This window comes from Rhinatrema bivittatum, chromosome 15 (genome assembly GCF_901001135.1).
Source record: "Rhinatrema bivittatum chromosome 15, aRhiBiv1.1, whole genome shotgun sequence".
Taxonomy (NCBI): domain Eukaryota; kingdom Metazoa; phylum Chordata; class Amphibia; order Gymnophiona; family Rhinatrematidae; genus Rhinatrema; species Rhinatrema bivittatum.
Window position 1 is genome coordinate 48,235,369 of NC_042629.1, and position 14,724 is coordinate 48,250,092.

The window sequence follows — 14,724 nt, forward strand, 5'->3', positions numbered from 1 at the left end:
TGGCTAAAAGTCTGCGCCATTTTCCACAATGAGTGTACGATTAGCCATGTTGACAGGAGGTGATCAGGGGAGGAAAAGGACATGTGTAGATTGCATTGTTAAATCTATGGGCCTTCTTTTCAAGCAAAACTCCACCCGCACGAAAAAGCACATGCAAGTGACTATACGGGTACACATGTTGTTTCACTTTGAGAACTGGTACAGAGCCTGCGGGTAGAACATGTATACGATCTTTGACCCAATGTGAACAGTTTGACATTGGCCCCCATTTTGCTTAAATGTTGAAACACTCTTATTACCTTCTGATTGATAGTTCGTGTTCCATTTGTACAGAATTTTGACCACCTGCTCTTTAGCTTGAGTGAATGGTAAGGTCTGAGTTCCATAACCCAGTGACTCAAAAGCTACAATTTCTATGTAAACCATTACCTAGATGGTCTTACTGGCATTTAACTAATGCTTTACATAACTTGATAACATTGTGAAGACAGTAACTTGATTGCTTTCTGAAGTTTTGTGAATTAGGCTGAAGTGAGAGAGAAATTTTCTCAGCTATTTAATGCAGAGGTTCTCATCCCAGTCATCAGGTTTTCAGGATATTCTGCAGTAAACATGCATGATAGATTTGCATGCACTGCCTCCAATGTATGCCACTCTCTCTCATGCATATTCATTCTGGATATCCTGAAAACCAGACTGGCAGGACCCATTTCAGGAAATATTTCATCATGAAAAGGGTGGTGGATGCATGAAATGCCCTCCCAGAAAAGGCAGTGAACATGGGAACGGTGATGGAATTCAAAAAGGCGTGGGATAAACACAGAGGGATCCCTGATGGCTCGAGGATGGAATTTAAGAAGCGGAGAAATCTATGATAACTTTAGATGTAACACTTCTGACAGGGTAACCTGCACAGAATGACAGTTACAAACCCAAAACAACTTGCTGGGCAGATAGATGGACCACTTGGGTCTTCATCTACCATCATTTACTATGTCACTATGAGGACTGGGTTCATGGCTGGAAGCGGAAGGCAAGCACTTGTATGAAGAGCATCATTTGGCTAGAAACTGACTGCACGTAAATATTTGATATTATGAAAATAACTGTTGATGATGAGTTGGGGAGAGGGGTTTGGACTTGCACAGATACGTTTGGATTTTTAAAAGTATGCATGCAAATTTGCTCAGAAAAAATCTGTACCCAACTTAACAGGTATGTTGAAAGGCCCTCATTGTTACACTGACGTTTTATAAATTTGGAATCCAGATGCGCTTACTTTGATAACTTATGGAAATTATTTTCATTTTGATCAGAGATTATAATTATTTTTCTTACCTGATATCTTCTGAAACTCAGAGAGGGATCTTAGGTTTATGACAGTCCAGCTGAATCCAATGCTCCTTCTTATGGTTTACTCTTTATCATATATTATTTTTAATATTAAGTGTGATGATAAGCCTCTTCATGAATGTTGCAGGATTGTAAGCTTATTTTCAAAGGGAAACTCCTTGCAGAATGAATATCTACCTTTGTGTGATTTTTTTTTTTTTAAATAAATAATGTAATAAAGAGTTTTGTCTTAAAGCATAAAATTACTTACTGGATCGGGAAGTATATTGCCCAATAATACAAATGCTTATATTATGGTGACTATTTGTTTTCTAAAAAAAAATATATTTTTTTTTTTACTTGACTAGTTTCTTTGTCTATGTAATGTGATAATCTCACTTTTTCTCTGTCCATTAACCTTGTTTCTTTTGTTTTTCCTGTTCTGTGCTTCTAAAAATTGATGTTAAAGAGTTATGAGTGTAATTTTTATAACTGGCCAGATTTTCAAAGCAGACTTATTCTCATAAGTCCACCTTGAAAATTTGCATATACGCATGTGGACCCACAGAATTGCACCAGGGCGCAAGAAGGTATAACTTCAAGTGTGTAGATTTACGCATATAATTTTGAAAACTGAAAGTATGTATGTAAATCCTTTCTCTTCCTTAAGAGCCCAAGTTGATTTTCAAAATATGAAGTATATGCACAAAAAAGTGTTTATGCTCATTGAAAATCAAAGCCTATATGCTTTATTTTGTTGTACAACTTTGAGAATAGAAATGAGTATTTCACAGTGAAGTGTCTCCGTTTTGTTTTTGTGAATTTTAGGATATTTCAAAGGATATCCTCTACACAGGTATTCTGAAGATACGAAAGGCGCAACATCGATCGCTGACTAGCTGGTACTTTGCTGAACGCTATGATCCAAATATTCTTACCCAGGTACATCTGAGTTGTGATTCTGGAGAGTGAAAATAAAAGTGGTAGTCACCAGGTGGTGCCTATGCACAGTCTTAGCCTTGTTAAGGGATGGTCCTGGCTGAACGTAGGTGGGTGAAATCTCGGGCTCCATTTGATTGTGATCATTACAAGGATCTTTTAGTTAGATACAGAGAATGTATAGAGGCTGCTGGAAACCATCCTCATATATTGTTTTCCATTCCCTGTACGTACCAGGATCAGTCCAGGACACCTGGGTTGTGACCCCGCACCAGTAGATGGAAACAGATTAAAACTTGTGGGCGGAGCTACATATGCTCCTGTGCCAGTCACAGCCCCTCAGTCTTACTCTGTCTCCAGTAGGTGGTGCAGGTGTAGTCACAGCCTCTGGGTGCCCTGAGGACTGATATTTAGTTTAGTCAGGGTTATTTTAGTTCTTTTAGTAATTTTAAGCTCAGTTTGTTTCTAAGGTAAATTTCATTCTAATTTTGGTTAGAATTAGTTTAAAAGAAGCTGTCCGTCCTGCCTCCCAGGGGGGTGGGAAGGTTCTGAGAGGACCATCCCCCCCTGGTTGAGGCCGCTGCTGAGGGTCGAGGACCCGAACTGCCAAAGCAGCAACGTTGGGGTGACACCGGGGAGCCCGGTTCACTCACCCCCAGCAGGAGCAGGAGCCCCAGGACCCTGGACAGCGGCAGGTTTGATTTAAAAAAAAAAAAAAAAAAAAAAAAAAAGTGTATTTTATTTTTTTCTTTGTTTGTGTCGGCTCTCCGTTTTCTTCTTCGCCGGGGGGGAAATAGGTCCTCGGTTCGGCGAGGGGAGGGGAGTTTTTTTCGGCGCTTTAAATTTTAAATTTTATTTTTAATTTTCCTTCGCGTTCCCGCGCGACTGTGAGGATGCCTCGGGGTACAGTTTGCCGCGCTTGCGGCTCGGCGCGCGCGCGGCTCTCCCGTGAGGGGATTTGTTCCGCCTGCATTCCGGGCGGGGAGGGACCTTCTACAAAGAGCAGGGGGGTCCGTTCCCGGTCGGTGCGGTCGCCGTCGCGCACTACCGCCGTTCCTGTCACGCCAGCTGACCCCTTCCCGCTCAGTGCGGGAGCGGCGGCCATCTTGGCTTCTGTTCATGAAGTCAGGCAGGAACCTGCAGGGGATTCTGCCGTGCCTCCCGCGTTGTCGCCTCAACAAAGGTCTTCAGGGGGGGCTTTCACCGGGGGGGGCTAAGTCCCCGGATGAGGATGGTGATGATTCGGTCACCTCAGATTCGGAGTCCTCGTTTTCGGCGGATTTTGCCCTCCTGCTGCGCAAAGTTTTAAAATACAAGGGCCGCAGACGCAAGGAGCTGCATAGCCACTCCAAAGGGGACACTCCAAAGAAGAAAAAATCCCGGGATGACCCTGCGACAAGAAAACGGACACCAAGAGGTGTCCCGCAGGACACAGATACCGACTCCACCTCACAAGATGAGGTGGTTCCGCCTGATGAGCCCCTGACGGGGGTCGATGGTGCGACGGGGGACAATTCTGCCCAGTCGGGGCCGGGCAAACCTTCGCAAGCCGGTGATGGGGACGACCCGAAGGTGGTACGTCTTTTCCGAAGGGACGAGCTGTCCCCGCTTATACCGGCAATCCTCAGCGAGTTAGGGGTTGAAGCCCCACCGACAGTCTCGCGCCCCGGAGCAACTATGGATCCAGTCCTGCTAGGACTCACTGGTCCAGCGGTAGCCTTCCCATTCCATTTCTCGGCGTCTGACATTTTGTTTCGGGAGTGGGATACTCCTGAACTAGGTCTGAAGGTATCTAAGGCAATGGATAAGCTCTACCCTTTGCCAGAAGACGCACTGGAACTTCTTCGGCTTCCAAAGGTGGATTCAGCGGTGTCGGCAGTATCTAAACGTTCCACGATTCCGGTCACTGGGGCCACAGCCCTTAGAGACATACAGGACAGGAAGCTTGAGGTGCAGCTCAAAAAGATCTTCGAGGTCTCAGCGTTGGGGGTCCGGGCTGCCATTTGTAGCAACTATGCCATGCGGGCTAGTTTGCGCTGGGCCCAAGTTATACAGGCGAATGCAGGTCTTTCTCCTGAAGAGGCCACGCAGGCGGATCGCCTAGAGGCTGCCATTGCTTATAGTGCGGATGCTCTCTATGACCTACTACGTACTTCAGCAAGATCCATGGTCTCTGCAGTCTCGGCGCGTCGTTTACTTTGGCTTCGCAATTGGTCGGCGGATGGATCCTCCAAGGCTCACCTTGGAGCCCTGCCCTTCAAGGGGAAGTTGTTATTCGGCAAAGAGTTGGATGATCTCATGCTTTCTCTTGGAGAGAACAGAGCTTTTAAACTCCCAGAAGACAGGTCCAGAGCCCGATCCTCCTATCCGTCCAGGTCCCGGTTTCGAGGTAACAAGAGATCTCGTCCACAGAGGTCCTCGGCTCCTTCTTATCGCTCGACTTCTTCCCGGGCCTCTTCGTGGCCACAGTCCTTTCGTGGGAAACGTTACGGCAGACAAGGAGGCACCCCGTCCGGCACGGGCCCCAAAGCCTCTCAATGAGATACAGCGGGTCCATTCCTTACGGCAGCCGCTGGCCTCCGTTCCAAACGTAGGGGCGAGGCTGACCTTGTTTTTCGAGGAATGGGCCAAAATAACTTCCGATCAGTGGGTTCTCAACATCATAAGACACGGTTACGCGTTAGATTTTGTACGGACTCCAGCAGACAAGTTCCTGATGTCGCCCTGCAAGTGCCCAAAAAAGACGACGGCAGTGCTAACCACCCTCCGGCGCCTGGAAGATTTAGGAGCAATCGTCCCCGTTCCTCCCAATCAACAAGGCACGGGTCGTTATTCCATATACTTCATCGTGCCAAAGAAGGATGGCACGGCCCGACCGATTTTGGACCTCAAAGGAGTAAACAAGTGTCTGCGTATTCCACACTTCAAGATGGAAACGATTCGGTCAGTGATTGCCTCGGTTCGTCCAGGCGAATTCATGGCCTCCTTAGACCTCACGGAGGCGTACCTCCACGTCGGAATTCATCCGTCTTTCCAGAGATTTCTCAGATTTTGCATCTTGGGCAGACACTACCAATTTCGGGCTCTTCCCTTCGGCCTCGCCACGGCTCCGCGAACATTTACAAAAGTGATGGTAGTGGTGGCGGCTCACCTTCGACGAGAGGGTTTCCTGGTGCACCCCTACTTGGACGATTGGCTGATTCGAGCCAAGTCCGAAACCTGTTGCCGTCAGGTGGTAGCCAGAGTCCTCCAGTTGTTGCAGACCTTAGGTTGGGTTGTCAATCTCAACAAGAGTCAGCTTGTTCCTACCCAGTCCTTGGAATACCTGGGAGCTCTTTTCGACACGAAGCAGGGCAAGGTTTTTCTGTCCACGGATCGTGCACGCAAGCTTCAGTGTCAAGTGCGTCGATTATTAAGTCTTCAGCTGCCGCTGGTTCGCGATTATCTGACGGTTCTGGGATCTATGGCGTCCACACTGGCGTTGGTTCCTTGGGCTTTTGCTCATCTGCGACCATTACAATTTGCGTTGCTCTCCCGTTGGAAGCCGGTATCAGAAGAGTTCCACCTACCACTTCCACTCACGACTCAGGCGCGGGAGAGTCTTCACTGGTGGCTCGATCCGGGCCATCTCTCTTGCGAAGTGTCTCTGTTGGTCCCCGACTGGACAGTGGTGACGACGGATGCCAGTCTCTCCGGTTGGGGAGCGGTCTGTCTAGACAAGTCGGTACAGGGCCGATGGTCCTCCGTCCAGTCGCAGTGGTCCATCAACCGTCTGGAAACCAGAGCGGTTCGCCTGGCTCTGCAAGCCTTCCTCCCGTTGGTCCAAGGGAAGGCGGTCCGTGTGTTGTCAGACAATGCAACAACAGTATCATACATCAATCGCCAAGGGGGGACAAGAAGTCCACTTGTGGCGGAAGAGGCAAAGCTCCTGATGAGTTGGGCAGAGCGCCATCTCAACTCCATAGCAGCGTCTCACATAGCCGGGGTCGACAATGTTCAGGCGGACTTTCTCAGTCGACACCACCTCGACCCCGGAGAATGGGAGCTGACGGAAGATGCCTTTCATCTCATTTGCGATCGGTGGGGGCTGCCCCACATGGACCTGATGGCCACGTGGCACAACGCGAAGGCTCCTCGGTTTTACAGTCGACGTCGGGAGCGAGGAGCCGAGGGCGTCGATGCGCTGGTTCTTCCTTGGCCAACCAACGTGTTGTTGTACGTATTCCCTCCGTGGCCAATGATAGGCAAGATCTTAAGGCGCATAGAGTTGCACCCGTCCAACGTGATCATGGTAGCGCCGGAGTGGCCACGGCGCCCTTGGTTTGCGGATCTCGTTCAGCTGTCGGTGGATGCTCCCCTTCGGCTACAGGGGTTTCCGGGGCTCCTTCGTCAGGGCCCCGTTTGTTTGGAGGATGCGGATCACTTTTGTCTCGCGGCATGGCTTTTGAGAGGCAACGTCTAAAGAAAAAAGGCTATTCAGATGCGGTGGTAGCCACGTTACTGCGGTCCAGAAAGCAGTCTACGTCCTTGGCTTATGTACGTGTCTGGGTAGTTTTTGAGGAGTGGTGTATCAGCCGAGGGCTAGATCCCATTTCCGCGTCCGTCTCTGATATTCTGGCTTTTCTTCAGGCCGGTCTAGCCAAAGGGCTTTCTTGTAGTACCCTTCGTGTACAGGTGGCGGCGATTGGTTGTTTGCGGGGTAAGGTTCGCGGTTCCTCTCTGGCCCTGCATCCCGATGTCTCTCGTTTTCTTCGGGGGGCTAAACATCTTCGTCCACCACTACATCATCCATGTTCCTCCTGGAATCTTAATTGGGTCCTTTCTTCTTTGTCTACGGCTCCGTTCGAACCCTTAAAACGGTCTACTCTTAAGGATCTTACTTTAAAGACCGTTTTCCTGGTTGCGATTACCTCGGCTCGGAGAGTCTCGGAATTACAGGCTTTGTCTTGTCGGGAGCCATTCCTGCGGATTTCAGATACGGGAGTTTCCCTGCGGACGGTTCCGTCTTTTTTGCCAAAAGTGGTGTCACCGTTTCATTTGAACCAGTCTATTGAGCTTCCTGCTTTCGCAGGTGCTGAATATTCCGACCCGCAATGGAAAGAATTGCGGAAGTTGGATGTGCGGAGGGTTCTCCTCCGTTATCTAGAAGTCACTAACCCTTTCCGGGTGTCGGATCATCTCTTTGTTCTATTCTCGGGCCCAAAGAAAGGAGGCCCGGCTTCCAGGACGACAATCGCACGGTGGCTTAAAGAGGCCATCGGCTCAGCGTACGTGTTACGAGGGAAGCCTATCCCGAACGGTCTCAGGGCTCATTCGACAAGAGCTCATGCTGCGTCTTGGGCGGAATCTTCTCAGGTTTCGCCTCAAGAGATTTGTAGAGCAGCTACCTGGAAGTCCTTACATACCTTCATTAGACACTATCGGTTGGATGTTCAGGCTGCGAATTCTGGGGGTTTTGGAGAGAGGGTACTCCGAGCGGGACTCTCTGCTTCCCACCCTCGGTAATTTAGCTCTGGTACATCCCAGGTGTCCTGGACTGATCCTGGTACGTACAGGGAAAGGAAAATTAGTTTCTTACCTGATAATTTTCGTTCCTGTAGTACCAAGGATCAGTCCAGGATCCCGCCCGTACTGTTCTGAAGAAACGGAGAATCCGCTCATTTCTTTGTTAACTATTCCGGTTATTGCTTCGTTCCCTCGTTTTGGGGTTCTGTTCCGGTTGGGGGTCCTTGAATGGCTCCCTGTTAAGGTTAGTTATTTAGTTTGGTTGTTCTATTTTTTGTCTACTTTGACATTACGTATGACTGAGGGGCTGTGACTGGCACAGGAGCATATGTAGCTCCGCCCACAAGTTTTAATCTGTCTCCATCTACTGGTGCGGGGTCACAACCCAGGTGTCCTGGACTGATCCTTGGTACTACAGGAACGAAAATTATCAGGTAAGAAACTAATTTTCCTTTGTGAATCATCTTACAAGGCAGCCTAATATTACTCCTCATATCTCTGTATTAGTTCCAGACAAGCCCCATTGAAAGACTCTGGCAGATTTATTTTTGAAAGAAAATTCAGGATCTTTGTAGTAAGTTTTCCCCAGACATTCCAAAACTCATGGTCTTTTCCAATACTGCTAATTCTGGACCTACTTTGGATCGATTTTCTTATGTTTCCATCACTGTTCAGTGAATTACCAAAATGAGTTCCTTGTCAAATCCACTAAATCCATGCCACACTTGTGGTGTTGAATAATCTTTAGGATGAAATCAGCCCATGCAAGAGACAGTCAATTTGCTGTTATCTGAGGGTTCGGTGCTTATATGATTACAACAAGTCTCCATAAGACCAATTCTAAAAAAAATTCCATCACTCATTACTAATCAACTGCCATCCGTGTTCCTCTTTTTCATTTTTATGAAATGCAGTGGAAGCAGCTTTTTTGACTGACTACCTTGAGGATCATTCCATCTTAAACCAAGGTCATTTTGGTTTCTGGAGGCACTGTATTACCAAAACCCTCTTGCTATCAACTTTTGATACTGTGCATCAAAGACTTAATGCTGGTACTAAATATGTTAGGGCTGGACAGATTGGATGCCTTCAACACCCTGAACCTCCAGATTCTGTTAGAACACCTTACCAGTATTGGCATTTCTGGCCTTGTTTTAAATAGTTTCAATTCTACTTTGCTGATCACACTCAACATCCGGATTGGTTCAGCAGTGTCCATGAGGCAGCCCATAGTGTCCAGGATTCTTCAAGGGTTGGCCCTCTAGTCCACCCTATTCAATATTTAGCTCATTCCCCTCTGTAAATGACTTGCCACTCTTGGTATCTCCTATAAATACTGTATATGCATTGTTCCTGTAAAATCTTCTTGGTCAACCGCATTTAACTTGACCTGTCTATCATATATTAAAAAATGGCTATTATCCCAGGACAAGCAGGATGCTAGTCCTCACATATGGGTGACGTCACTGGACGGAGCCCTATCACGGAAAACTTTCTGTCAAAGTTTCTATAAATTTTTGACTGGCAAACTGAGGCCACTGAGCATACCCAGCATGCCATAATTCCCTGATCCACCGGGGTCTCTCTTCAGTCTTCTTTTTTCCGCGCTGCTATTAGCCTCGCAGATAAGGAGCCCTGTGTGGTAAATTCACACTTGAAAAAATTTTAAAACATTTTTCGGAAAAAGTTATCCCACCATAGGGGTTTCCCTTTTTTTTCACCACTAGTGAGTAAAACAATTTTTCCGGTCGATACCGTTCACTAAATTTCTAGTCAGAAGGTCGTTGACGGATGTCCAGCCTTCGACATGGCTACCGGGTTTAAAAAATGCCCGAATTGTACTCGCACTATGTCCATAACGGACCCGCACACTGAATGTGTGCTATGTCTAGGCGAGAAACACGACGTATTGACATGCCCGAAATGCGCTGAAATGACACCGAAGGGCAGACGAGCTCATATGAAGAAGATGGAGCATCTTTTCCATCTTCAATTGCTGCCATCGACTTCAATGCAATCGTCTCCAGCTGGAGCGGTTAAAAAATTAGTATTGAAAACTCCATGTCGTCCGGATGAAGCCGGTGACCGACCATCACCGACCCCTTCTCGGTTGTCTATAAAGTCAACCTCGATCATCGAGAAAAAGAGCGCCGAGCATCAAATGAAACATCGGCATTGGCATCAAAGACCTCTGGATCCAGATTCTGACACGATGCCCAGAGTTCCTTTGATGCCTATCGAACCAACTCCTAAGAAAGCTCGGATGGATGAGTCATCGATGCCCTTGAAGCCTATGACTCCCAGGCGATCCCCACCGACATTGGTGCCGGGTACCGTGCCACCACAGGGACCTGCCACAGGGGTGGCAGAGAGGTTTCGCCCTCACTGCCACCCCCTGTAACTGCTCTGAATTCACCAACTATAAGGGCGGAACTGGACGTATATATATGCCAAGCGGTTTGAGATGCTATCCGAGAGCTACCTTTGATGCCAGCGCCGGCGCTGAATCCATCACTGACACCGATTCCATCACCGATGCCAACATCTTCGCCGGCACCGATACCGATGCCGGATCTGACTCTGTTAGCACCAATACTTGCCAAGTTAGACACTCTTATCGGTGTCATACTGGTGCAGCCATTAGACGCTCCGATGCCACGGCCCACTGATGAAGATATATCGAAGACTTTACCGATGCCTGAACCAACACCAGGTCCATCTGGAGTTTCTCATCCCAAACCTTCTTTCTCTCCATTAATTCCATCGAGGCCACCGATGTAACCATTGATGCCCTCGATACCATCTTTCCATCTTCCTTCGACTCCTCCGCGTCGACCTTCCTAGGACACCTGGGATGATGCAGGCACCGATACTTCATCGGATGAAGTCCTATCAGATCCCTCGCCTCCGGAGGGAAGGAGAAGGTCCCCCCAGAGGACCTCTCTTTTTCTACTTTTGTTAAAGAGATGGCTGATACCACCTCTTTCCAGTTAGTGACGGAGGAAGATACCAGACAAAAAACTCTAGAAGTTTTACAATTTGTGGATCCACCAAAAGAAGGCCTGGGGGGCCTGTGGAGAGCAGTCGGGGGAGGATTCAGAACTTTGGAGGAGGATTCTGAGTGTTTCTCTCCTTTTTCACCCGAATTTGTGGTTTTAATGCACAAAGGCTTTCTGGTCCACCAGGCCGTTGGGTGGCCCTCTCCTAAGCACAGGGCAGTTGAGCTCTCTTCCGGTAAAAAGCCTAAGTTATAAAGGTTCAGAGGGTTCGTGATCCCTCAATATCAGGGGCCTCTGAGGACGTTTCCTCAAAGGAGTCTGACCAAGGTGTGTTGCCGGGGGTGGCACCCCAGATGTGGAGCCAGGGTCTGGCCGAGGAGCCAGCAAAGGTTCCCACTATGGACAGGGATGATCCCAAGGTGCTTCGCCTCTTTCAGAGGGACAAGTTAGGTCCCCTGATACCGGCTGTCCTGGCAGAGTTGGGTATACTGGCACCTCATGAGGAATCAGCCCACAAGGATGTGGACTCAGTCATGGCAGGCTTACGGGGTCAGGCTAAGACCTTTGCGTTTCTCAAGTCTGTGAGTGATGGTCAGGGAGTGGGATACTCCGGAGACTGGCCTTAAGGTAAGCCGAGCTATGGACAAGCTATATCTGTTGCCCGTGGAAACACCGGAGCTCCTGTGGGTTCCGAAGGTGGATGCCTCTGTTTCTGCAGTTACCAAGAAAATGACGATTCCCATGATGGGGGTGACAGCTCTGAAGGATTTAAAGGACAAGAAGCTGGAAGTGCACCTAAAGAAGATTTTTGAGATCTCAGCTCTGAGCATCCGGGTGGCTGTCGGCAGTAGTTTTATGCTTCAGGCATTTTTTAGATGGGTGCAGCAGCTTCAGGAGAACAGAACTTTGTCACCCTCAGAGGCTCAACGCACGAGCATCTTGAGGCAGCAGTCACTTATGGCACTGATGCCCTATATGACCTTATTTGTACCTTGTCAAGGACAATGGTGTCCGCTGTCTCCACCAGGAGGCTCCTCTAGTTGAGAAATTGGTCAGTTGATGTCTCTCTAAGACTCAACTTGGGGCACTGCCATTCAAGGTTAAGCTCCTCTTCAGTAAAGATCTGGAGCAGCTGATAAAGTTTTTGGGTGTAAATGAAGTCCAATTTGCCCGAAGACAAGCCCAAGGGTCCAAAGGGACTCTTCCAGTGCGTTCTTGTTTTCGTGGCCAAAGGCATTTTCAGCAGAGTAGAGCTCCGGCTATGGGACAGAGACAAGCCTCAGGGAGGTTGCAGACCTGGAACCAGCCCTTTTGGGCCCATTGAGCGGGCAGGGAGGTCTCCAGCCAGGGTTCTGGTAGCAACAAATCTACACAATAAAACGAGGCTGGCCCACTCCTCCGTCCTAAGGATAGAAGGTCGTCTCACGCATTTTTACAAGGAGTGGGCCAAAATAACGTCGGACCGGTGGGTCCTAAACTTGATAGGAAAAGGTTACACTTTAGAATTTGCTCGGCTGCTCAGGAGTCTCTTTATGAGGTCCCCCTGTGCCTCGGCAAGCAAGGAGTTGGTCGTGCGACAAACTCTTGAGCAGTCTGTGTATGTTAGGGGCCATAGTTCCTGTTCCTCCACTCGAGCGAGGGAAGGGACGTTATTCCATCTGTTTTGTGGTCCCCAAAAAGGAGAGCACTTTTCGTCCAATTCTGGACTTAAAGAAGGTGGATCTAGCTCTCAAACTGCCACGTTTTTGAATGGAAACTTTGCGGTCTGTCATCATGGCTGTTCGGACAGGGGAATTCCTGGTGTCCTTGGATCTGAAGGAAGCCTACCTGCACATCGGAGTTCATCCAGACCATCAACAGGTTCATGATCCTGGGGGAGCATTTTCAATTTTGTGCTCTCAGGTTCGGTTTGGCAACAGCTCCTCGCACCTTCACCAAGAGTGATGGTAGTTGTGGCGGCAGCCCTCATAAGGGAGGGGGTTCCGGTGCCCCCATATCTGGACAAATGGCTGATTTGAGCAAAGTTGCAGAACCTATGCAGTCAAGCGGTGGAGGTGAAGGTGTGCTGCCTGCATTCCTTAGGTTGGGTACTGAACCTATCGAAGAGCCATCTTATCCCCTCACAAGTTTTGAATTTTCTGGGGGCATGTTTCGATACATGTGTAGGGAAGGTTTTTCTCCTGAAGGAGCACATGCTCAAGTTGCAGTCTCAGATCTGGAGTCTCTTGCAGACCGGGGTCCCCAGAGTCTGGGATTTCTTGCAGGTCCTCAGCTGCATGCATCTACTTTGGAACTTGTGCCCTGGGTGTTCGCTCATATGAGACCACTTCAGGAGGCATTGCTATCCCGCTGAAATCCAGTATTGGAGTTGTTTCCTCTTCCGCTACTGCTTACCAACTCAGCAAAGTCCAGTCTGCCTTGGTGGCTTTCGCATAGTTATCTGGGCCGTGGAGTGGTCATCAAGCGTTGTGGTCCATCAATCGTCTTGAGAGGTGAGCAGTGCATTTGGTTGCAGACTAGGAACAATGGGAGTTTGGAACTATTAAGTAGGGTAAAAATTTAGCTCATGGTGCCAAAATTCCAGTGACTGAGCTGGAACTAAAAGGAGAAACCATCAGACCAAAAAAGAAATACAGCCTAAAAGCAAACAGGAATTCAGAACTACCAGCACAGGACATTAGCCTCTTGATATTTACAGTTTGCCACAATGAGTGAATTAAATCTATATTTATATTATCGATCATGTACCAATGCATACATTAAAACAATTGCAAACTGATTTTTATACCAGAACTATTGTACTACCTTTCCATAGGCTTTATGTGAGGTGATGGCAATGGGCAAACTGGCATTGCAACTATAGTACAATTTAATACTATGTTGTGCAGTTTATATGTGTTTCCTTTAATTGCTTTCTAAAAATCATTAATAAATGCTTGCTGGAAATAGGTTGTTTCCTTTTTATAGATTTTTTTAAAATATATTTTTAGGTACTCGAGACTGCAGCCCAGTCTTATAGGTGTGCTGATCCCTTCTACTACACCCAAGACAACTCTCTCCTAATTGTGCTCCACAATCCAATGAATCAATTTTACCAATCAAAGGAATCATGGGATATGGCGCTGCACTCTAATGTTGGATTCAGGTATTGTGTTTTGAAAACAAATCTTTTAAAATATACATTTTAAGCTAATGTGGATACTGTGTTTCTTTAAGAGATGTGTGCATATAAAATTAGCATATAGGGTCCTTTTTGGCCATTCAGGTACAGTCAGCATAAGAGACCAGCTAACACAATGGTCCATAATACTGCAAGAGCACACCAAAAAGTACACTCACACCAAATATACCCAGGATGTCCAAAGGGAGGATAATTTCCAAACAGCCTGAATTTTCAAAGTGGATTTACATGCAGAAAGTTACACCCTGCTCAGAGCATTTCCACACATACTTTTTAAAATTGCATACATGCTAAGGCTGTTCAGCATGCACATGGAATAACATACTATGCTCTAGTCTGCATGCTAAACCAGTCCCTGAAGATGCTAATAATTATGCACTAAATTTGTTTATTTAGATTTAATATCCTGCCTTTTCCTTTTGTCTCAAGGTGACTTAAGAGTGAAATCATCATAAAAATATAAAACATAAAAATAAAAATACATAATTCACAAGACAACAAATTCTAATCTCCAAAAGTAATCCTAACAAATAAACAATACCAGCAATCGAAAGCCATCGCATATAGCCATGCTTTCAAGATTTTAGATTGCCTTCTCTATCCATTAGCATCATATGGAAAATCATTCCAAAGTACAGGAGCAAAACAACTGATCCATAGTAGTCAGTCAAGCAGATGCAAATGGGTATGTTCATTTAATTAAAGAATGTAATGCTAATGAAGCTTTAGGGGATGCATACAAATTGCTCTTTCATAAGCTATTTAGTG

General features: G+C 47.2%; 1 protein-coding gene across 2 annotated transcripts in view; it reads left to right on the plus strand.

Moving 5' to 3' along the window:
* Positions 1-14,724, plus strand: part of SPAG17 (sperm associated antigen 17) — a 289,254-nt gene that overhangs the window by 103,774 nt on the left and 170,756 nt on the right. For both annotated transcript variants that reach the window (XM_029577979.1, XM_029577980.1), the window contains 2 exons: positions 2,161-2,274; positions 13,766-13,920. In XM_029577979.1, coding sequence (XP_029433839.1) covers positions 2,161-2,274; positions 13,766-13,920 — 269 coding nt within the window. The remainder of the gene's footprint in view (positions 1-2,160; positions 2,275-13,765; positions 13,921-14,724) is intronic.